The sequence below is a fragment of the Oryx dammah genome, unplaced genomic scaffold (genome assembly GCF_014754425.2).
Source record: "Oryx dammah isolate SB20612 unplaced genomic scaffold, SCBI_Odam_1.1 HiC_scaffold_6, whole genome shotgun sequence".
Classification (NCBI taxonomy): domain Eukaryota; kingdom Metazoa; phylum Chordata; class Mammalia; order Artiodactyla; family Bovidae; genus Oryx; species Oryx dammah.
This window is the reverse complement of record NW_024070190.1, coordinates 13,689,346-13,714,251: the sequence shown is the minus strand read 5'-3', so window position 1 is coordinate 13,714,251 and position 24,906 is coordinate 13,689,346. Positions and strand designations below refer to the sequence as shown.

The following is a 24,906-nucleotide window of genomic DNA, read 5'->3' as shown; positions in this document are numbered from 1 at the left end:
AAGGAACACCCAGTGTCTCTGATTGTTAGAACTATGCATTTTGTAGTGTACCCTGGGTCACTACTATGGGCTTCCCTCATAGCTCAGTTGGTAAAGAATCTCCCTGCAATGCGGGAGACCTGGGTTCAATCCCTGGGTTGGGAAGATCCCCTGGAGAAGGGAACCCACTCCAGTATTCTGGCCTGGTGAATTCCATGGACTGTATAGTCCATGGGGTCACAAAGAGTCGACACAACTGAGCAACTTTCATTTTCTTTCTGGGTCACAAAGCTAGTCAGTTGGAAAAAAAACATGTGAAACAAGATTGGTCTAATTTCTGTCCAGATTCCTTCCACTACATCTACTCCTTGGAGGAAGAAAGTGACAGCAGTGGAATGTGAATCGAGACCCCAGACAGACTACTCCTGTCGCCAATACCCCTATTTACATATACTTCCCCCTGAACCACATGGCTGAGACACCTCCCCAAAGTATGGGATTAGGTATATTCATACTATCAGGGGTGATACTGCTCTTAGGACTTTTCAGGAAGACAGCCAAGAAATCCATTTAAGAAAACAACCATGACTCCATGTGATACATGCAATTCAAATGCAATAATATAGGGTTCTTCCTCACCTTCCTTCTTTATTTATACCTCACTCCCTTTGGTTCTCAAAAATAATATTCTCAATCATTTTCTCAGTCTACAATATACAGAATGTGAAACTGAATAGTTTCACTACTATGACAACAACAATTTTTGAATTCTGAAATCAAGAGCTTCAGAATTACCACCACCTACAGCAAACCCACTGAATAAATGTCATGTTTCCTGGCATGGCAGTTTGTTCTTACATATGATTTGCTAAGGGTGTAATCAGAGTACTCTGTCCAAATCATTTGAATTTATTCTTTAGGAATTCTTATTTAAAGCACAAATTACTTTTCTATAAAAAGAGAACCCTGATTATATAACTGAGCAATTGTCTAAGAACACCAAATAGAAAGGGGATGGCTCCTGTCTCTAAAGGATCCCATTAACTGATAACAGGAATGCATTCTAAGATTACACTGACAGCATGACTGACTTGTACATCTTCTTGTTCAAATACTGCCTTTTACCTTCAATTTTTTCTTGCAGTGTATCTTCTGAAAAGTCTGATGCTAATGCAGCCAATTTACTCAAGCCAAGAAGGGTTTTTTTCTTTGCAAAGTAACGAGTTTCCCTATTTGCCAAACCCAGAAGTGTTGCATGAGCCTAAAATAACAAAATATGAAAATTGTGGTAAAATTCTCAGTATTTAAGTCAAGTTAAAATAATGATTAAATAAAACCCAAATCTGGTTTCCTCCCCTCAAGCTATATCAATGAAAGATCAAGTCACTATTAGGAAAACTTAAAACAGATCAGCAGCATACTTTGAGAGTAATCACACAATAAAATATCAGCCACTCACACCAGTCACTGGGAGAAGAGACATGTATAAAACATTTGCTCTATAATATTCACTACAACACCTTGTCAAGGAGAAACTTGAATTTATTTAATGCTCCTACTGATAATTTGAACATTTCTATTATAAGAAAATACTCATTACAAAAAATGGCCAATGACTGCTATTTATGTGTTGACATTTTTGTGCTTTTTTAAAATTGTAAATACAGTCAAATTACAATAGGCTCCATTTCTTGTAACTGAGATATAACAAGTAATGGCAATACCATCATAAATGAAAAATACTTTTATCAAATTGTGTGAGAGAAAGATAGACATTTTAAAAAAACTGTAATATTTAACTATAAAAAAAGAAACTAGCTAAAAACTAAATTAAAAATTGCCTAAATCTGATCCATACAGCTGAAACCTTACCTTTTCTAATTCTTGGCTGTTAATTTCGTGTAACCAGCTGAGATGTTCATGAGCTTGTAAAAAATTCGCCAACTGTCCATGCTGAGAAATGGGCTGAGATAATAATTTGCCTCGCTTTCCTTTCTCCAGATACCAACGAAAGAGAAAGTCTGAAAAATTCTGTAAAGAACAAAGCAAGAATCCAATAATATTTAGTAATACAGTTTCAAAAAATACATTTCTGATGAAAAAGCATTATGTATTTTTTCCAAAGGTCTTAGACTCCAGCATGGAAATCCTGTTTTTAAACACCAAGTTCCTAATTGTAGGGTCCTCAAATGACTTCATTTGACAAAGGAGGACATTCAGATTCAGAATGGGGATCTTGCTCAATGTCACCCAGAATCTAGATGTGCTCTGTCCAATATGGTAGTCACTGCTCACATGTAGCTGTTTAAACTTAATCTAAAATGTAAAAATCAATTCCTCAGAGACATCAGTCACATTTCAAGTACTCAAAAGGCCATCTGTGGCTGGAGACTCCCATTTTGGACAGCACATATGAGCAAGATTTCATTACAGGAAGGTCTACTGGACACTACTGGGACTCCATCCTTCCAGGGTGAAAGATTCCAGGGTAGAACCGTGTGCCACGCATTCATGTGGCTGGCGTGATAAATCAGAATTTAGCGAGGCTCCAAATGCCCAGGACATTTGCTGGATCCTGCAGTAGAGTAAGAGGTTGGGCTGGAAGGAAGACAAGTGTTCTGCAGGCTCACACATTACTTAACGAGATGTTTCCACAAAAAGGGGAATTCTGCAAGGAACCACCAGTCCCATCAGATATTTGAAACCAATTAATTCATTGGAACCTTTGTTCCAATGGAATGTTCATTGGAATGAATGAAGGTAACAGAAGCAGCAGTCAAGCCCTGGCCTACCTCTATTCTTGATGAATTGAGTGATCTGCCTTTCATTTTATCTGCCTTCCAGGGGAGAAGGCAATGGCACCCCACTCCAGTACTCTTGCCTGGAAAATCCATGGACAGAGGAGCCTGGTAGGCTGCAGACCATGGGGTCACTATGAGTCGGACACGACTGAGGGACTTCACTTTCACTTTTCTCTTTCATGCATTGGAGAAGGAAATGGCAACCCACTCCAGTGTTCTTGCCTGGAGAATCCCAGGGACGGTGGAGCCTGGTAGGCTGCAGTCTATGGGGTCGCACAGAGTCGGACACGACTGAAGCAACTTAGCAGCAGCAGCAGCAGCAGGGGAGAAAAACCAGTGCTGATTTCCATCTTTATGGTTAACCCACAAAAAGTCCAAAACACAACTTAGGAAGCAGAAAACTATGAATATGTAGATAACAGAAGCAGACTTAAGAATGATCATTTTGGAATTAGCACAAAATAACTTTAACTAGTAAACAAATTTTTTTTTTTAAAAAGAAACAAAGTAGAATGCATGGAAAATGTCAACAGAGAATAAGAATCCTTAAAAAGAATAAAAACTACAATAAGCACAAAGTACTTATTTTAGCACTATTATGAAATACAAGATGTCAGGTCCAGAAATCGGGTCCTGATCAAATAAGTTATATCCAGTCCATGAAATACCATAGCACCATTAAAAATGTGGTTGTGTGATATTCAATGATGTGGACAAATGTCTGTTATGTATTAAGTGAAATAAGCAGTTAATAAAACATGCTTCATAGATTAAAAAGACTAAACCAAATGTTTAAAAGAGAATTCTCTTTGGTGGTAGAATTATGAATGATTTTTTAATCTTCTTTTTTTTTAATGGTGGTCTCCTGAATTTTATACAGTTATGTTTATAAAAAATCAGATTTTATATAAAGATCAACTGGCTAAATACACTGGCTTTAAGGAACAACTTAAATTTACATAGACAGTGTCATAATGGGAACTTAAAAAAAAATTAGGCATTAAAAAAAAAAGGAAGCATGGTATCAAAGAAGGAAAATAGGAGTCTTAGGTAAATGGGAATCTGAGCGCTCTTAACATTAGCATCCTGTGCTCCCAAGATCTTCCATTCAAACTGTGGAACTCTACCAATATTACTACATCTAAGTACTTCGAAAATATAAAAATATAAATAAAAGTCGACATATTTTTCAAAGGTCAAAGAATCCTTCTGTAATATTTATATGTAAAAAATTGTCTGACAATTTACAAAGAAACATAATGTACAAAATAGTATCCAGTAAATTGCAAAAAGACTGCACTGTCTTCCAAAAACTCCAAGTAAGAACCTCCCTGGTGGTACTATGGATGAGAATCTGCCTGCCAATGCAGGGGATATGGGTTTGACCCCGCATTTGAGAAGATTCCACATGCCATGAATCAACTAAGCCCAAGCCTCACAACTGAGCCTGTGCTCTAGGCCCAAAACCTGCAACTCCTGAAGCCCATGTGCCTAGGGTCTGTGCTCTGCGACAAGAGAAGCCACTGCAAGGAGACACCACAGGCTGCAACCAAGAGTAGCTCCCACTCACTGCAGCTGGAGAAAGCCTGCGTGCAGCAACGAAGACCCAGTGCAACCAAAAATAAATAAATAAATAAAATTACACACATTAAAAAAAACACCCTAAGTAAGATGTAAAATGGTAAAGCCTTCTTACAGGATCCACTGCCTACACCCCTGTGTTCATTACCTGATCAGCAAACTGGGTCATGTAGCGCTGTAGTCTGGTCTGGTTGTCAGTCTGCTCACACATTTGTACCAAGATATCAAAGTCACAGTATTTTTCTGCCAATGAAGCAGCCCATGGGTACTGGCCTAGTGTGACTGTGGGAGTGAGAACAGATGAGAAAAAAAATCCTGTTAGTGAAAACTTAATACGTAATAAAAAATAGTATTATTTGAAAATTTGCCTTTATTCCTATTACATACTAAAAGTAATTAATGGAAACCTTTCTAGTTACTGGCATTTAGTTTCATAATCCATATAAACTCGTTAAAGATGGATATTCAGCCCTTCCTTCATCACTGCCCACCTAAGATGCTACTCCTCTCCTTCACGTAGCAGGACAAGCTCCTCCTCAACCTTGGCTATGACCGTCTGGCTATGTCCTCTGCTGCAGTCTCATCATCCATCCACACCCTCGAGTGGCCCTTATCTGCTCTGCCAGCAGGCTAGCCATTCCTATGAGGGTCTCAGACGGTAACAAGTTCTTTGAGGGCCGGCTCCACACGCTGATAATTTATTCCTTTGTAAATCATCTTCAGCACTGTCTAGGATACCAGGTAAGTAATGACAATAAGGCCGAACAGATGAACGCAGAAAGACATACATATGAAGTGTTGCTTAAGTTCTGAACTACAACTGGGTTAACAATGTTGCCTGAATACCTCTGCCTGAATGATCTGACTCCTCCATTCGTTCTGTAGACTCAAAGACCCATAGCCCTCACTATTAAATATGCACTTACGAAGCGGAGATAAGAGATCTGATCTTTTCTGTAGGTATTCCATTTCCAGATTGCTATATCTTTCTTGATCACTGGATTTGTCCACAGACTTGAGCTGAGAAACATAACCATCCAAGAAGCCATCAATCAGTGCTACCAACTGCTCTGTTAGAACGTTTCGGAGGTTGCTGTCTGCCTGAGGATAAACCACCTTCAGGACAGTCCTATGCTGGCGCACTATTGCTGTTCGGATGCCAGCAGGACCGCTGGTTGCTGTGAAATCACACAAAATAATAGGACAAGTAAGGGTTCCATAATGGCTACAGGGAAGACCAACTGCCTAAAAATTACATCCTGTCACCTTTGATGGAAAAAGAAATCAAACAGGGGGTCAGTAGAAACTTGTCTATGTACTGCTCAAAACCATCTTCTCTATGGAGATGGCCTCAGCAAAGTCAAGTAAACCTGACTCTTCTTCCAAATTCCTTTAATGCTATTCCACTTACTTCTGTGTGTTAAATCAACATAAAGTATAGTCACTACTTTCAGGGCCTGCTTCTATGAATAACTATATATACTAAAACCTAGTAGATACATAAGTATCAGAGAAAAAATTAAGCTATAGAGATAGCTGCAAATTATTTCAAGGGAATAAAGTGATTTTTCATAAGATCTGCTCATCTTGGAGAAGTAACTTATATTATTTTTTATTTCATTTACAAACTTGTACTAGGAGAATAATATGACTCCCAAAAATAACAGACCATTAGAAATATATTTTGGGACATCCTAGTGGTTACGAATTCACCTGCTAATGCAGGGACACAGGTTCAATCCCTGGTCTAGGAAGATTCCACATGCCACAGAGCAACAGCCCATGTACCACAGCTACTAAGCCCACATGCTGCAGCTACTGGCGCTTGTGTGCCTAGAGCTGGTGCTCCACAACAAGAGAAGCCACTGCAATGAGAAGCCAGTCAATGGCACTGGAGAGTAGCCCCTGCTAGCCACAACCAGAGAAAAGCCCTTGTGTCCTTGTGAGCAACAAAGAACCAGCACAACCAAAAAAAAGAAAAATATATATAATTTGAACAACTGCTAATGAATCTGAAAATTGGGATCAGTGCCTGCAGTCTCACCTGTCCATGGAATATACTCAGGTTCTTTTTCTCCTGGCTCTTCTCTTCTATATAAGGAGTTCCTATTTTGTCGATAGTGACTAGCAGCTTGCAGCATGTCCTGGAAAATGAAATGTGTTATCACATGCCGAGAATGAGGGATCCCAGGATCTCTGAGATTATCTGAGACATCACGTTCTATTATTACAAAAAATTACTCAGCACAGGCCTGTAGGATTACTTTTTGATTCTTTCTGCATTTGAAATTTGTTTTACTCCATAATCTAACTTCAATTTTATAAAATTATGGTAACCGAAGTAGGAAAATCATCACTATATTATCCACGAGGTAAAATTAAATGGAATGTTTTAAGTGAGCTTTTGAGTAATTAAAAAAGAGAAACTTATTTGTTGTTTCTCAGTTGCTAAGTGGTGTCTGACGATTATTTAGATAATTACAATAAAATTAATACGTTTACAATGATATATATGTCCTTCTCCAAAATAAAAGGTTTATTCTACCAAGCAGAAACTTTTAATATGCATAAGGCATACACTCAAAATATCTACTAACTGACTGATAAAATTACTGATGCTTTCCTAACTTTTTGGAATTAACAAACGGCTAACCCATTATGGATTGCTGGTGGTGCAGAGTAGGAATATGGAAACCACTTTCTCTTCTGTCCACAGTCTGGGCTTTGATTTGCTAGAATCTTCAAATGCTTGTACCTTGAGAATACTGTTCACATTGATCACCACCTCCGCCCATTCAACTGATTCCACGGACGTGTCCTTCAAGACTTGTTCCTCGTGCTCCAGTAAACACTCACAGATGGTATCTACCTGGGACGCCTGCGGAGGACAGAGACAGCACCCACTAGTAAGAGGAACCATCTGACAGGTGACAATTATAACTGCCTGGAATCGACCCAGCAGGCTTTTCTCACTAAGTTACATTCTCTGCTGAGTAGTCAGGGGGATAGTCAGTGACAAAAACAAATGTAAAAACCAAGGAAAGCTAGAATCTCCTAACTTTTAAAAGGTAGCGAGCCCAAGTAACAGTCTGATAAATAAACAAATTCTGAACTGTTAGCAGGTAGAGTTTTTATTTAAATATCAAGTAACTGAAATATTTATTAGAGTTATAAAGGCTCAATGCCACCTTTAAATAGTATTAGGTTACAAATAATGTCACATTACAATGTAAGACCCTAAACTAATGAATTAAACAAATGAAGCAATGGATAAAAATAGTGATTCAACTGGCTAATGAACAGGCTAATTTCTTTCTTTGAGGAATTAATTTTCTTTAGACATAATAGAAATGTTTGTAGAATAGTAGTAGCTACATTGGAGAGGGCGGTGGCAACCCACTCCACTACTCTTGCCTCGAAAATCCCATGGACGGAGGAGCCTGGTGGGCTGCAGACCATGGGGTCGCTAAGAGACACGGGTGAGCGAATTCACTTTCACTTTTCATTTTCATGCACTGGAGAAGGAAATGGCAACCCACTCCAGTGTTCTTGCCTGGAGAATCCCAGGGACAGGGGAGCCTGGTGGGCTGCCGTCTATGGTGTTGCACAGAATCAGACATGACTGAAGCGACTTAGCAGCAGCAACAGTAGCTACATAGAAACTAAATATATAACTTATAACTGTTCTTTTTTTTTTATCATTAATTATTAACACATAAAGGTAAGTGAGGAAAAACGTTAAGCACTGAAGTATTTGCTTCCAGTTTCAGCTCACAGTTAAGCTTTCACCCCCCCCCTTAACTTATCAAGTGGACATTTACTTGGTAGTTAGAGTTGGCACAGCATTGGGCACGCAAAGATAAGAAATGGAAATCAGATTTGCTGCCCTCAAGGAGCTTACAAATCAGCTGAAGGAACAAGACATAAACACACGCACAATGCAGCCCAAATAAAGTCACTGTTTTTCAAATCTTGTTCTTCCTTTAGTGTTTCTGGTGTCCCTCAGAGGCATCCTAACAGCCCGAGCAAGACACCTCTGGCACACGGAATCTGTAAGACTTTTTACACTGTTAATGTGAAAAAGATAACGAAAGCAAATGTGACATAGAGGCAGAAAATAACATAAAAGCAAATAAAATGCCAAAACATTTGCTAAATACCCTTATCACATATGTTACGTGTTCAGTGGTTTCAAACATTGCTCATAAGCTATACCAGCACAGTTGGAAGCCCTGTCCTGAAGCTGTGAACTCACTTTTTAAAGCCCCAGGAGGTGTGGGGCCCCTTCCCAGAATGGAGGCAAGGCGGAGGGTGCCACTTCAAGCAGAGCCTGTATTACTTTATCTTTTACCTGGACTGCAAGATCACCTTGCCCAGCAATCAGAGCCTAACCTGGGTTAACCAATTCATCTCTTAAAATGCTAATACCTGTTTGTAATGTAATTTACCACTTCCAAGTGGATGGACAGGTAAAAAGAAAAAAAATTGATACATATTAAACTTATGTGTTCCTTCTTCAGTTCTCTTGAATTCTCTTTTTTCTTGAATTCTCTTTTTTTATTATGATTATGCCATATGGAAGGACCTTTAGAACTTTACCCAAAGACCAGTAAATGTAAAGAGAAGTAAAGATGAATGGTGATATAAACAATCTTAAACATTATCATTTTCTACATGGAGTGTTCTTTTAAGGAACCAATCATATTTTAAATTTTTTTCTCCTGTCATATCCTACGGTACTACTCATCAATTATGTATCCATCTAACTGATAAGTTTTAGACTCTTCCTTTTTTTCCCCAGTTAACTGGAAAATGTACACATACTCAATTAACCAATATGCTTAGTACTTTGATCTAAAAGTCAAAAAAGGAATCAGGCTCTTGCTCAATTCAATCTGTCATCAATAATTTTTTAAAAAACCTTTATCATGTAAAATTATGTATGAATAAAGACAAAAAGGTGGAGAAGGAAATGGCAACCTGCTCTAGTATTCCTGCCTGGAGAATCCCATGGACAGAGGAACCTGGTGGGCTACAGTGGGTGGGTCGTACATGACCTGGTGGGTCGGACATGACTGAAGCAACTTAACACATAGCACATCCTAGATGCTAGCACTGATTACCAAAACTTAATTTCCATTTCCCATAGCTCAAAATCTTAAAATCCAGGGGATGAGTAATTAAATTATCTTATTTCTGTTTACTTTCTCTGGTGACAATTCCGTCATGCCTTAAATAGGACAATGCCCAATTCTGGCTAATTTACCACTGTTACCACCATCCAAGTCCACCTAAATAGTCCCTTCAGAATACTGTGAACATAAGTGATTTGATAATTTCTTAAATTACTGAGTGCACCTTCCCAATAAAAAAGAAACTGGTCAGGAGCACTGTTTCTGCCTGACCTGAGCTGAACTGTGCTCACGAGCCACTCTCCCTCCACTCACAACTGAAGATCTGTGCAAATGCACCAACCCTGCCATGTGGCTAAGGCAGGAGAGGACAATTAAGACATTGTATCTGGAGGACAAATCAACCTTCTCCTGTCCCATCCTCAGTGGGGTATGAGGAACAGTTATGGGACATGTGATGTCCTGTGATGCCACAGGACCGGAACTACCCTTCTCTTTATGGTGATTATACTTAAAAACATGATCCTGTTTTGTGTATTTTTTTCTACAACATATTTTCAGTGCATCTTTCTCCTTATTAAATCCAATATTCAAATAAAAAGGTGAACATGGGGAAAAAAAGACAAAAAGGAAAACAAAAAATCACAATAGTTTGGTTAGATAAAAAAACCGAGGTGAATTGTCTTTCTTTGTTTTAATTCAGATTTCAGGCATACTTCCTTGATTAAAAAACAAAATAAAACAGGAAAATGTTTTGCCTTACATTCCCTAGAAAACAAACCCAAACGTATAAAAATGATGTCTTTGTTAAACTAGATACATTTATGGAGTCAACAGATCTGAACATAGTTCAGTGTCAAATTATTTTCAGGTTACAGTACATCAAATATTCTGAATAAAAGAGACTCTTGGCAGAGGCTACTAGTTGCTAGATTACAGCTAAATTGTAGGAGGAAGGAAACAAAATTAGAGGCGCCAAACAGAGAAGTTTCCCAAATGCAAAAAACAATTCCACATTCCACAGAATTGAGGGAAGGCTAGCACTGTTTCTAAACTCAGATAATGCCACAAAAGTGGGAGGGAGAGTTCCAGGAAGGACTATGAACTCCAGAAGCAGCCTATCAGCATGCCCAAAAGACTGCTGCAGGTGGCTCAGAGCAGGGCCTGTGGTCCCCACTGAGACAGCCGGCCCTGGGCCGTGGTATCAGTGTTCACTCATGGAGACGGGAGGCAGCCCTGTCCTTCACAAGGCTGGGAGCGCTCACTCAGGTACCAGAGCTGTGGGCTGACTTCCAGCACCTTCATCTCTTCTCCCTCCCAAGTTTACAGGAGGTTTTCCTTTTCTCTGAAAATAAATCTGACTTTAAAAGTGAAGTGGAAGGAATTCCCAGGTGGCCCAGTGGTTAAGAATTCGCCTGCCAATGGAAGGGACAAGGTCGATCCCTGGTCCAGGAGGATTCCACCTGCCATGGGGCAACTACTGAAGCCCTTGCATCTAGCGCCTGTGCTCCACAACAAGAAAAAGCTCACACACAGCGATGAAGACTCAGCACAGTCAAAAAAAAAAAAGATGCAGCACAGGATCCTAGCAGGCAGCTGACAAGAGTTTAGAGAAGCGACTATCTACAAAGCAACGGGTAGGAGTAAGGGCACCCAGACAGGATGGTGTAGCCTTGGGCTACAAGAGGCGGGGAGCCACGACTCGTTCCAGGCCTGAAGGGGCACTGGGATGGAGCAGTTGCTGGACACACAAAGAGGGCAGCTGAAGAGGAGGCTGGTCCAACAGCAGGCACAGCAAACAGGCAGAAGCAGCAGGGAAGGAAGATGGAACGATGCTCCAAGCTCTGACCCGACGGCGCTGCCGCTCCATCAAAGCCAACAGCAGTGCAGGGGCAGGGGAGCCCACTGGGGAGAAGCCCTCCAGGGCAGAGTCAAGAGGGGTGTGGGGAAGCACGGAGAAAACATCAGACGTGACAGAGAGGACTTTGTCGCCAACTTCCCAAGCTCTCCTTTACAGGGAAAGTGATCAGGGATGATGCCTCTCAGTGATAATTTAACCAGAAAACATGGAGTTCAATTCAAAACTCAACGAGATCTCCTGTCCTCACCCCTCTCCTTGCTGGGGGTCCATTCAGTAAATGGCAGTGCTCCAGAGTCATGCTAAGGGGAGGAGGGGGCTCATCTCACCTCTCTGAAGAAAACATCTGCGGGCGTCAGGTTGGACGGGACGTCACAGTCCCTCTTGTTTAAAGCCATCAGGATCACTGTGTTCATGAGGTCAGGAAGCCTCGAGTGGTGGTTCTTGAGGATGATGGCGGCAGCCAGCTTCTCGGCATGCTCACAGAGCAGTAGCCGTGTGGCCATCGGCATCCCTCTCACTGGAAAAGTGCCGAGACGTCTAAAGAGGCCAACCTTGTGGAAAAACCAACATGTGTTCTCAGAGAGCATTCAAAGTAAAACACAGGAGGATGCAGTCGTAATTCCACCAGAAGCACAGTGGGCACAGAGAGGCTGGCCCCAGTCTCCCCCAGAAAGATCTCCTGCTGTCTGTCTTTGGGGCTGTTACACACAAACACACACACACACACGCACGCAACCAGCCAGGGCAATTTACACCTATAAGAAAGTACAGGTGTTTCTTTTCTAAGATTACCGTGACCTCAGAGATTCTGTCAACTACTGTTGTCTCTGCCTACCTTACTCCTCAAATTATTGCTTATGGTTATCAAACAATTGTAAAATTGTTCTTTTCTACCCACATTAATCAACTCCTCTCAACTCCAGATCTTTGGAACTAGAAACTCAGCAATCTTCCTGTTCCAGAACCCTAAAGCCAGGGGGAGGATGGGGTCTCTAACCCTCTGCATCAGCTGCCTCTTTACTTGATGCCTATTTCTGCCTCAAGAAGGAGAGTTTATATTTAAAACTATTTCTGTAGATACAAGTATGTAGTTGTACATTTTCCCTGAATATCAATGCAAATCTTTCAATGAAATAAGCTCTAAATATTAAAGGAAATATAAAGGCATAGGCAGAGTGGGATTTTTAGATCTGGACAGACATTCCCTTGCAATAGACACTGCTGTCAGCAGCTGTGCAACTCCATGAGGGTCTGAGCGCACCAGCTCCAGCTCCACCGCTCCTGCCCTCCAAGAACTAAGCGTTCCCTCAGTGTGGCATGTTAGGGCCACGGACTGCTCCCATGCCAACAAGCTCACCCTTTGGCAACGTGACCTTGCCACTTCTCCCATCTAGAAGCAGAATCAATTTCTCAATCCCTTTCATCTGGCCTAGCCTTGTGACTTATTTTGACCAATGACACTTTGGTGGAAATGACGACATGTGATGCCTGAAGCCTACAGCCTTAAGTTCACCTCCTCAGAGTGCTCCCCGGAGGAGAGCACTGGCATAGGAGGCCAGACCAGCCTAGAGGAGGATGAGACTAGGTAGGAGGGAACCAAGAGGCCCCAGCAGATTGAATAGCACCGCCTGCCAGTCAGGTAAGACACCTGGGGACGTGCCAGCTCAGTCAACCCCAAATGCGGTTCAAGGAGGGAGCCCACGGGAAGTCATCAGGACTACCTGTCAAACCCACTGAGTTGTTTCAACTTCATACATCCTGGGGTGTTTGTTATGTATTAATAGTTAACTGATACACTTGACAGTTACATAGGAGAAAATGTGTTTTTTTCCCCATTGATCTGTAGCCCACCTAAAATACTAAGAAAAGGAAGAACTCAATGAATAAATAAAGTTGTCTTGTCACGACAATAAGAGTACACAGGAGCCAAACGGTGCATTAAAAGTGGAGCGGTATGCAGGATCAGAAAACCCAGACATGTCTGGAATCCTCTAGAACCACACTGTCCAATAAGGTAGCCATTATCCAACAAAGTAGTGACTGAAATGTTAGTCAGTTAAAAAAAACCTTCAGTTCCTCAGCTGCAGCAGCAATTCCGAGTACTCAGCAGTTGCTGGGGACTGAGGCTGCTACGCTGGGCCAGACTCAGGCCAGCCCACCACTACAGAGTGCTCTGTTACGGAGCTGACTGCAGTTTTTTTAACAGAGGCATTTCTAATGTGGGAGAAAAACACAGAAAAATGGGAATAATCTAACTTTTCTGGATTATGCCTGGGAGACACAACTCATCAACAAGGCAAGGATGGGTGATTTTATGTAACAACTCTGTCTAGCAGCAAAAACATTGTCTAATTTTGGGCACAATATAAATGGGAATTTCCCTCTCCCTTAAAAAAAGAGGAATACTTTAAATGAGTACTCGATGCTAATGGCACCTCTAAATTAAACATCCATATATTAGAAAAACCTGTCATCACCTTCAGATTCTTCACTGTCTAATAATACAAAATCAACTCAGGAAAACCTAAACTTTACATAAAAGTACACAGTACATCTGGATGAAAAGCAGGGTGTCATAAAATGTAACAAGAAAAGTTAAAATAACATTTTTTGCTAAGTATTTTTCTCCTTTTCATCTTATTTTCAATGCAGCTTTGATTCTTGCAGTAACAGGTCCCTACCAGCCCTGGAATTGTGTACTTAAGTCAGCAAAGAAAATGGACAACAGCAGTCATGTCCCACCCAGTGAAACACCTCAGAATCAGCAAGAAAGGGTCTCCTGCTGTCATGGGAGAGCCACAGAAGGCACAGCAAAGTCAGGAGTCCAGCCATTCGGGGCTCACAGCAACGGGGTGCTTACTTGGTGGATGAAGTCCATAAAGAAAGAGTGGGCTTTCATCTTGTCTTCTAGCTGGTGGAGAATAATCAAGGATGTGTTGCTGAACCCAGGTGCTTCTGGTGAAACAATAACAAGGCAAACACATGACACGCTGGCTTGACAACAACTACTGCTACTAAAAGTTGAGAAAAATCTATACGAAAGCAAAGTACTGACCTTGCAATGCAATGATTAACTACATTACCCAAGAGGTTTAAAATTTATAGGAAACCTTTGGGGCTTTGATAAAATTCATACCACAGTTATTCAAAACACAAATATATTACTATTAGCTTCATCACTTTGTATTACTCTAAGCCTGACAGTTCAAAACAGTCAAAGAAGGTGAGCACTGCTGTTTCCTTCCCAAGTCTCCAAGGAGCCTATTGCTACTTACTAGGTAGGAAATTAGGGAGAGAAAGGATTCTTGAGACCGTTCCTTGGTCCTTGGGAACCACCAGGTAGCCCAATGCTGCCTGGAGGGTAAGAGGAACAATCTGGAGAAGACCCAGGGCAGAACATGTGCCCACTTCTACAGGCCAAGGTTTGATCACTGCTGCTGTTAGAAAAACATATCATTTCTATTGGCCAAATTCAGGAGTTACACGAAAATTATCATTTAATTTGGGGCTAGTAAGTGCCAAATGTTTACCTATGCCATCAATTTCCTTTTAGAAATAAAATGCTGACAAAGCTAAGTAGAGCTAATTAATCTACTTCAGACAACACGTAGGATGTGCTCCAATGTTTCCTCCGTTCCTGTCCTACTAGGCAGATCTGTTCTGAGGCCTTTTGTGTGTGTGTTTGTGTGCAAGTAAAATAGATGAGGCAGGGTTTTTGTTGTTGCTGTTCCTTACTTTGGGTGTGGTGCATGGCTGGCAGGATCTCAGTTCCCTGACCAGGGACTGAATGAGGCCATGGCAGTGAACACTCTTGAATCCTAACCACTAGACCACCAGGGAACTGCCTGCACTGAGCCCTTTTTAAAATCTGCTATAAGGAAAGTTACAACCTTTTACAAAATACTGAATTAACACTAAATTGTTTCAGAAAATAAAAAAAAATATGCACCAAGAAATGCCTGAACAAAAGAACCAGAATATTCTTCTCGAAACAGACCTCCCTGCAACATTACACTTCAGATGCTCTTACCCTCAGGCACAGACTCAGCCCAGCGCGGGTCAGAAGCTGGGTAGTCATCCAGCAGGTCCACGCTGATTTGGGTGACAGCTTTGTCTAGCTCACAATCAGAGTCCAAATCAGAGTGAGAGGAAAACAGCTCATCAACTATCATTTGAGCATGACCTAAATCTTTTCTGAAATAAAATTAGAAAATAAAAGTATTACAACTCAAAGTACTAAATTCACCATGAAAGTTAATGGTGAAGTTAAAATCCCATATGTTAGCCCAAAGTTTATCACTTTTAATAACATTTATTTAAAAGGGAGACAACAATTATCTGTTCCTTAATTCAACAAATATATGCTGAACATTTACAATATGCAGGCTCTGGAGACAGAACAATAAACAAAACATCAGAACACCGTCCCAAGACTTCACAAAGTCTACAGTGGCAGGAGGAATAAGACAAACAGGCAGTGAGACACACACTCGGAATCTAACAGAGGGCCACAGAGCACACGGAGGAGAAACGCAAGCCACTAGCAGGGCAGGGAGCCTTCCTGGAGGAGAAGGTGCAAGAAGGCTGGGGTGACTGCAGGAGGGAGACACAGCAGGAGAGGCAGGGCCCAGCACACCTGCGTCAAGAGAAGCGAAGGCCTGGGGAATGGCGATCACCCAGAGAGGAGAGAGGGAAGGAGGGTCCAGGGCAGACCTCTCAGCAACACCAGCAACTGAAGGACAGCGTGCAGAAGGTCTCGGAAAACCTGTGACAGAGTGTGAGCCTAGAAGGAAACGTGATTTGTTCTAGTTGTAAAAGATCATTCTAACTATGCTATGGAGATGGGAGATCAGACATGAGGGATAAAAATACAGTGAGGAAGTTACTGCAGAAATTTATCCAGGCAAGAGAGGATAGAGTTTCCACTAGCAGTAGCTACAGCAGAGAAGGAGACAAGTAGACAGCTTTGAGAAAGAGATACAAGAGGGAAATTCTGGCCATTGGTTAGATCTGATATGTAAAGACGAGTCTAAACAACTGAATATGGCTGGAACATAGGCTAGGAAAGAAAGAATAATATTTGGAGAAGACAAGCACGGTTTCAGATGTGTTAAAATCAGCTGCCTGTGGAACACACAACTGCTTTTGAACATTCGTCATTATATGTACTGGCCCAGAGCAAGGTAGATTTGTATTTCTTCAGCAAATGAAGCCTCGGAAGGAGAAAAGATTGTGCAGGCAGTAGAGAGAGGAAAATATGGAAAACAATAACAACTGGAGACAACTTTTCAGGTAGTTTAGCTATAAACAGGAACAAACAAAAGAGATTCTAGCTCAAAGGGGGACACAAAGACAGGTCTTTTTTAAGAATGGCATGTCAGAGACATAGGATAGGGTAACTAAGAAAGTACAGTCTCAAGGGAAGCAGGACCCAGTGGCACTCGGAACAAAGACGGAGATTGGTCTCAGGAAGAACTCTTCTTCCTGCTCTCCAGGGAGGTAAGGAGAAAGAGAGGCTGGGATGCAGGTAAGCCTGTGCGTGGTAAGTACAGGGAGCTGGCATCATGGATTCTCTTATCTCTGTGGAACAGGAGGCTGAATCAACTGCTGGGGGGCGGGGGCGTGGAAGGGTAGAGGAGAAATGGGGACAGAGGACATGAAGAAAGGGTTGAAATGGTCTCTGGGCAGTACAGGAGACAGAGCTGATCAGAGAAACACAGAGGAACTGCCAAAAAGTGTTAAAGGCAAGGTTGAAGCTGGAAACCTAGTTGTGCTAGAGGTTATGGGAATACAAAGTATACTATAGCAAGAGCACTCAATAATGAACTATTTTACTCCAAAGACGAAGTTTCTTAAAATTCTCACGAACAAGATTTTATATTTATACTGAGTTCAGCAAAATGAAAATCAAAAGAAAATTAATTTCAAAGAAACCATACTAAAAAATAGTAATGTTACCTTTACAAAAAACTAAACAATATTTAAACTACCCACCAATTTGGGCCCCATGGAAATAATCCCAGTTGTCACAGGGTGGGGGAAAAGGAGGCTACCAGCATCAAAAGGGAAGAGGCCAGAGAAGCTGCTAAACGCTCTACAATTCACAGGACAGCCCCACAACAAAAACTATCAAAGGTCAACAGTGAGAAGACTGAGAAACGCTGCTTTAAAGGCATAATTCCATTCGTGAAAAGTTGTAATTTTTTAAAGACTACTGGCTGATACCATCCCAGAAATGATTACTTGTTAACCTCATGGTACTTCATGCTAAACAGTATAAGTAGAAGGCACAGTTGTGTTAGAAGCCCAATAACACCAGTCCTAAGGTTACTATACTTATCAGCACTTAAGGTCAGGGACCCCTTTTGTACTTAATCATCTTCTCCAGTAAAACATTTAGAAATGACTATGCTGGGTTGAATGGTGTTTCCCCCCAAACCAAGTACACTCAGAAACTCAGCACGTAACCTTACTGGGATATGAGGTTTCCAAAGATATGATCAGCTGAGTTATGATGAGGTCATCCTGGACTGGGGTGGGCCCTAAATCCATGACTGGTGTCACTACCAGGACGTGTGAGGACAGGTGCTCAGAGAAGACAGCCACGGGTGACAGTGGAGACAACCGAGGGGTGCAGACATGGCCCAGAGAGCCAGTGGCCGCAGCCACAGGAGCCAGGGAGGGGCAAGCAGTGGTCCTGGCCCAGAGTCTCACAGGGAGCTGGCCCTGCTGGCACCTCCATCTTGGACACCAGGCCTCCAGACCTGTGACAGAATACATTTCTATTGCTTTAAGCCACCCAGTTTGTGGCGATTTATTACAGCAGGCACAGGAAACTAGTACAATGACTCTATTACCATATAAACGTTGAGATGAGACAAGACTGTCAGAGCTGTATAAAGGATAAAATTATACAAGATAAAATCATAGTATTAATCCAAATCTTGGCAGTCAGATTGAACACTAGGCAATAAAACAAGATTAAAAGAATATTATATAAAAACAGAAACCAAAAACTGACCTGATGGTGCCCTCCTCTGGACAAGAAACTAAGCTAGCAGACCGTCACTACAACGGCCCAGAACTTTGCAGACATGAGTGCACCGCCCCTTTCAAGCTGAGAGGGCGCCTCCGTGCACCATACCACTAGCAGTGGAGTTACGGGACCATGAGCTGAGAGTGAGGGGAATGGAGGCAGTACAGTATGAATATCTCTTAAAAACAAAGATCTGCTGAACCAGAATTCCCGAAACGATAAGCGGTCTGTCCAGTCTCATACAGCTAACTAGGGGCAGAGCAAAGGCTGGATCACAATTTTCCTGAGTGTTAATTCCAACATAAATGGAATGCACAACATTTAAGGAAGGTACCAGACACATACTATGCAGAATGTGTGTGGGGGACAAGCAGAGATGACTGTACCCAGTCAGCAAGTGTGACGGAGCGAGAGCAGTTGTCTGCTCCAACCTGTGCATACCCTCTTGTGAGCGTCCTCCCCCAGACCTCGCCAGGTCCCCTGGGATATTAGTAACCATGACCAGATAGAGACTTGAGGAGTGCTCACGTAGCAATGCTTGCTCTTTCCTGCTCCCGGAACCCTGAGGCTTGAGAGAGGCCAGGGCAGCCTGCTAGATGAAGAGACACCATGTGAGGCAGACAGAGCCGACCAGCCAGGGCCCGACGCGCCGGGCCAGTGTAGCCAGACAGCTGGCTACTGACCTCAGACCACGCACGAGCTCAGGCAGGACCAGGAAAACTGCCACCCCCAGCGTAACCCCAAACAGCTGAACTGCAGGACCAGGCGCTGTATTAAGAAAGCCAGAGAGTTCTGTGGTGACTGCAGCAGTACACAACTTGACCACAAGGCCAAAACTTTACAACAGCTAGGATGACCTTTGTATGAAATTTCGCTGCCTTCACATCCTACATAAAAGATGCTCACAAGCGACCTTTACAACTACCATTTCTAGGGCTACACTGTTGCAACAGGCGCAGGGGCTGGGTTACATCATGTTTTTCCCAGCCTGGCTGGAACCCTCCTGTAGCTACCAAAATCAGAACAAGAGCTTGTTAAAGTACTAAGCTCAGAAAAACATCTCCATGATGGCATCATTCCTTCAACTCACTCCCACTAGTCAACAAATAAGTAGCAAATGTCAGTAAAGTGTCCTTGGACATCAAAAGAGCCATAATTTAAAAAACTTGTTATACCTGCAGAATTGCAGAAAAGCAGCTTTGAGCAATTTGGTTTTATCTTCCTGGGCAATAGTTTCATTCTTGGTAGAAGTATCAAAAACCACACTCTGTAATATAATAAAGTATAGTTTAGAGTTGAAGGTATAAGAATATTCTTAGTTACTACAAAAAAATTAGACCAAGGAAAACAACACAGACATACAAGCTGTTTGCCATACTCTCTATATCAATGATTTATATACTTAAGACATTTATGGGAACATCAAATAATTAAAGTCCTACAGAAAATGTACATATAATTCATGAATTATACTGTGAGTAAAATTATTTGGGGATTTCATCACAACACAACCTTTGGATAGGCTTACCCTTACATCACAGAGTATATTTCTAATCATAATGGCTGATTTCAAGCTTAAAGAAAAACTTAAGAGAAATTTAAAAGAAATGGAATACTGTTAAGATAGCTTCAGAACATACAGCAAGATCGTGAAAACTACATGATTACAAAAAAGTTTTTTAAAAAGTGACTTTCTGTTGAAACTGTTACTAAATCATTTTCATTTTGAATTACACAAAAAGTCTATATACTTTACATATTCTTCAAACAGAAATTCTCAAAAGAGTATTAATGCTTAAAAGAATGATAAAAATCTCATCGATTATGAGCTTCAAGATGACAGCAAAAAAAAAAAAAGACAGTTTTTACCCTACTCTCCCCTCAAAAATCATCCCAGAATACTAAGAAGAAAAAGAGACTCAACCCCCCACACATCTGTGGTTCCAGCTATACAAAGATGGAAAGCAGAGGAAAGAGTGGGGAGGAGACCAGGCAACTCGAGTGGTGTGGTGACAGATCCTGAGGACAAGGAGCAGACAGCAGGCACAGGGTTTCTACATGTGACTGGGTAAAGCTAGAGAGAGACATCTACAGAGCTGCTGGAACATGTTGGGAGATTAAACCCAATATCAGACAAAAGTAAGCAAATATACAGTTAGTCCACTCCAAGCATCACATGAAGTTGTACACTACATTAAAGAAATATAATCAGCATACTGCTTCACTCTGGACTGTAAAACAACATTCACATTGCCATTAGATTGGAAAAAATGTATATTGGAATGATAAAGGCAAGGCAGAGGAGTGTAAGTTACCCCAAGTCCTCATCTTCAATAACAGGAGGTCTACAGATGATGAAAAATAATGACTGAGAGACAGCAATATACACATATTACTTAGAAATATGGAGGAAAACACCAAAAAAAAAAAATAAAAACACCTAAGAGACTTAAAAGTAGTTGCTTCTGAATAAGAGGACAAAGGAAATGAGAGAGATAAAAGAACTAACGTCTTCATCATAATTCTTTTAAAATTGTATGACTTTCAAACATTTGTGGGAAACAGTCCAATAAAAATGTTTAAATCCTTTGTAATAGGCTTCCTTGGTAGCTCAGTGGTAAAGAATCTGCCTGCTATGTGGGAGATGTGGGTTTGATCCCTGGGTGGAGAAGATCCTCTGGAGAAGGAAATGGCAACCCACTCCAGTATTCTTGCCTAGGAAATCCCATGAACAGAGGAGACTGGAAGGTTACAGTTCATAGGGTCGCAAAGAGTCTGACATGACTTAGCAACTACACAACTACAACAAAATCAACTATATTTAAAAAAAAATTATGAAACCATGTTACCTCATTGCCTGGTCCAGCAACTGAAGATGCTAGGGAATCTTCAAGATCTTCTGCTAATATGGACACATTTTCCCTTGAAGTAATAGACACCAATCCACTGTTTCTAGAGAAAAGGATAGGTATACCCCCGCAGGAACCAGCTCCTAAAATACTGTCTCCTAAGAGAAAAGAAAATTCGCAATCAAATAATATTACCAAACAATACCCTCCTAAATACTTCCCTAAGCAGAAGATCCTGCTGACAGCCCTTTACTGTGTTACTCCTACTCTGAACCCAGTTATAGCCCTGCATCAAGTCAAGGCTCCTCGCTATCTGCAGAGGCAGGCTGAGTCCTCCATGGTGCTGTGCAAGAGTAGTAAGTACAGTGAACCAAGCAAGAAAGTCGTCCCTTCTGCAAGACACAGAGCCACAGCTCGTCAATCCTACTCTGACTTACTGAGTAAGCCAACGGGAGGGCAAGGAAAAGGTCTAAGTTTGCCTGCAGCCTTAACGGCATCCCACCCAACCAGTCAAGGCTCTGGGGCTGGGACTAGACAATCAAGGCGCCATGCTGCTGCTCACCTGGATTTTGTCCTTTGCCCCTTCAGATAAATACTATCTGCTTGTTTTTCCTACCCCTGGTTGGCTTCCCCCAACACCACACCACCCCACCCCACCCCAACCCTTGCATGAGTCCAGTGCCTGGGACTCTTCTCACCCAGGGGTCTGAACAAACTTGTTGAAAGAATATCAACTCAGAATAAGTTATTCTTACTAACCAGGAACAAACAATTACTTCTCTGAGCATCAGTTCTTTCCTTCTTGGCCTCTTCTGGGGAAAATGTTACTATTTTCTGTCTATAGTAAAACTGGGCTCTACCACCCTCCCAGTTTCTCAGCAACTGTAGGTATGGTACTGAATTATCACAGGTATCACGCTTGAAGCAAAGCTTATGCAAAGAGAACAAAAACTCCTCAGAAGGGCTAATGAATTCCTAATCCTACTTTCCAAAACCGATTACCCACCTTGTGTATTAAAAACAATTTTCTCTTGAGGAAGAGAAAACTTCCCAGTCCCTGTGGAGCACATGTAGACAGCACTTTCAGTATACAGACAGGCAGTCTGGCTTGAAAAGTTTGGGACCATCAACCGACATCCAGTCAAGTCTTCAGACTGAAAATTAAAGATTATATTTAATAAGAATGGAAACAAAAAATACTTTTGTCCGACTTCATAATTCACACTTTTGTACACTGTCTCATAAAAATGACAAAATAATTCACTGAGTATCCTTGCTAAAATTACCTGAGATGATTTATAAAACATGACAGAAATAGGTTTATAAACATCAATCAGAGAAATCATTTGCTGAGTTGCAAATAACTAGCAAAGTTTGAAAATATTTCCATAGTGGTAAGATTTCAACTAAAAAGCCTATTAACAAACGTGAGAAAGAAAATAAAATTAGTTCATTATTTTAGAATTTAGATATACTTTTAAAACAACCCCTGATAAATACTGTTTCTTTCTTCACTGTCCAGATATCAAGCACAAGAAAACTGAGTTAATTTGTTCATATATGAAATTAGACAAATAGAAATAAGGCTTAGTAAGTCATAAAATTAGCAAAAGCTCAAAAGGATACTTTGTTTATTAAAAGAATTTTACAAACATAAAAGTGGAATCTCATGATTTTTTAATTCTCAAATTGTCTTCTTTATCCCTTTGGCGTTGTCTGTGAAAAATTTTAACACTGAATGTATTTTTCTTGTATAATCAGAACACATTAAGGTTTATTTCTGTTTGAAATAAAAGATCAAATTAAGATTTCCTTACAGTAGTCAGTTATGCAAATTGTATTAAGAATAAGTTCAACAGAATTACATACTACACAAGGTAACCTTGTGTGGGCCTCTCCTAAATAACAGCAGTTATTAAACAATGTTAAATTGCCATCAAGAAACTGAACCCACCCCTCTAGGCGGTCTCAGAGCATTTGCGTTCTCTGCGTCATACAGCAAATTCCCACTGACTACCTGATTTTACCTATGGTAATGTCTATGCATTAATGCTACTCTTTCAATTCCTTATTCCCCTCCCCGCCCGCCCCATCCCGTCATGTCCACAACTCTTGCCTTTTAACTATTCACATGAATTTTAATAAATATATAATGCAGTTACCTACAAATATAATCCTATTTGAGCAAAAAGAGGATTTTTCTGTAATATACAGCACTCAAAACCACAGTCCAATTCCCATCAAGTTTCTTCCCATTTTTCACTCTTCAGTTCATCGTCAATATTTTCTTTCTACTCAGTAACAGAAATGAAAATCCCTTCGCAGAGCTGCAGGAGAAACACACTGCTCACTGTCAAGGGCTCCCACTCTCACTTCTCTTTGGCTAAGGCTGAACAAAGGATGAGTATGAGACGGCAAACAGAATGCAATGCCTAAACACTAGCAATTTAAAATGTATTTCTGGGAATTCCTTGGTGGTCCAGTGTGGACTAGGACTCTGCTTTAGCTGCTGAGGGCCCGAGTTCAATCTACGGTCAGGGGACTAAAAGCCTGCAAGCTGCACGGCGTGGCTAATGACAATAAATAAAGGGATTTTACTTTAAAAAATGTATTTTCATTTGATTGCACCAGGTTTTAGTTGGGGCGTGTGGGATCTTTTATTATAGCATGCAAACTCTTAGTTGCGGGATGAGGGATCTAGTTCCCTGACCAGGGATTGAACCTGGGCCCCCTGCACTGGGAGCAGAGTCTTAGCCACTGGACCACCGGGAAAGTCCCCCAATAAAGAGATTTTTAAAAAATTAAACGTATTTCTAAGCCTTACAGGTGAATATCTCAAAGAATCTGACCTTGCAACGGTTAGGGAGAAAAAGCTCAGCAAGTTAGTGTCACTTGGTCATTTAGCTTGTTAACAGAAATCTTACCTGAAAAGGTGGGTTATACTGAGTGACTTCCACAGTCACTGAATCGGACATTTGGTAGCCGTTATCTTCTACTGTTATCAGAGAGTAATAGACAAGGCAGGGGCTGTCTGCCAGGTGCCATGCTGCTGCCAAAATTAGGAGCCCGTCGCTAATCAATGAAAAAGAAAGAGATACTGTCTCTTTGGAAAACAGTTTGGCAATTTCTTAAAGAGATAAACATGCATTTACCATATGACCTAGCAAGCCCAGTCCTAGATATTTACCTAAGAGAAATAAAAACTTATCTTCACACGAAAACCTGTGTACAAATGTTTATAGTGACTTTACTCATAATTGCCTAAAAATGGAAACAACTCAATATCCTTTAACTGCTGAATAAACAAATCCTGGTACTGCTACTCAGCAGTAAAAAGGAAGGAACCACTGAATGAATATCAAATTCTTTATGCCAAGTGAAAGAAACCGGACTCCAAAGGCTTTATACTGTATGATATACTACACTACACTACACTACTACTATGATATACATCTACACTACAGGGACAGGAAAGACATCAGTGACTGCCAGGAGCTGGAAGTGAAGGAAGGGGTTGAGAAAGGAGTGTGTGCATGCACGCTCAGTCCTGTCTGACTCTCTGTGACCCTACAGACTGCAGCCCATCAGGTCCCTCTGTTCATGGGGTTTTCCAGGCAAGAATACTGCAGTGGGTGCCATCTCCTCCTCTAGGGGGTCTTCCCAACTC

At 41.3% G+C, this 24,906-nt stretch overlaps 1 protein-coding gene across 1 annotated transcript in view; it reads right to left on the bottom strand.

Moving 5' to 3' along the window:
* The window catches only part of NUP133 (nucleoporin 133), a 56,369-nt gene that overhangs the window by 14,886 nt on the left and 16,577 nt on the right, over positions 1-24,906 (bottom strand). The window contains exons 9-21 of the mRNA XM_040242785.1: positions 24,164-24,311; positions 22,246-22,393; positions 21,240-21,397; positions 19,566-19,657; positions 15,385-15,548; positions 14,215-14,309; positions 11,681-11,905; positions 7,117-7,239; positions 6,406-6,505; positions 5,288-5,539; positions 4,510-4,643; positions 1,852-2,010; positions 1,105-1,240 (exon numbers count right to left, since the gene is read on the bottom strand). Coding sequence (XP_040098719.1) covers positions 1,105-1,240; positions 1,852-2,010; positions 4,510-4,643; positions 5,288-5,539; positions 6,406-6,505; positions 7,117-7,239; positions 11,681-11,905; positions 14,215-14,309; positions 15,385-15,548; positions 19,566-19,657; positions 21,240-21,397; positions 22,246-22,393; positions 24,164-24,311 — 1,934 coding nt within the window. The remainder of the gene's footprint in view (positions 1-1,104; positions 1,241-1,851; positions 2,011-4,509; positions 4,644-5,287; positions 5,540-6,405; positions 6,506-7,116; positions 7,240-11,680; positions 11,906-14,214; positions 14,310-15,384; positions 15,549-19,565; positions 19,658-21,239; positions 21,398-22,245; positions 22,394-24,163; positions 24,312-24,906) is intronic.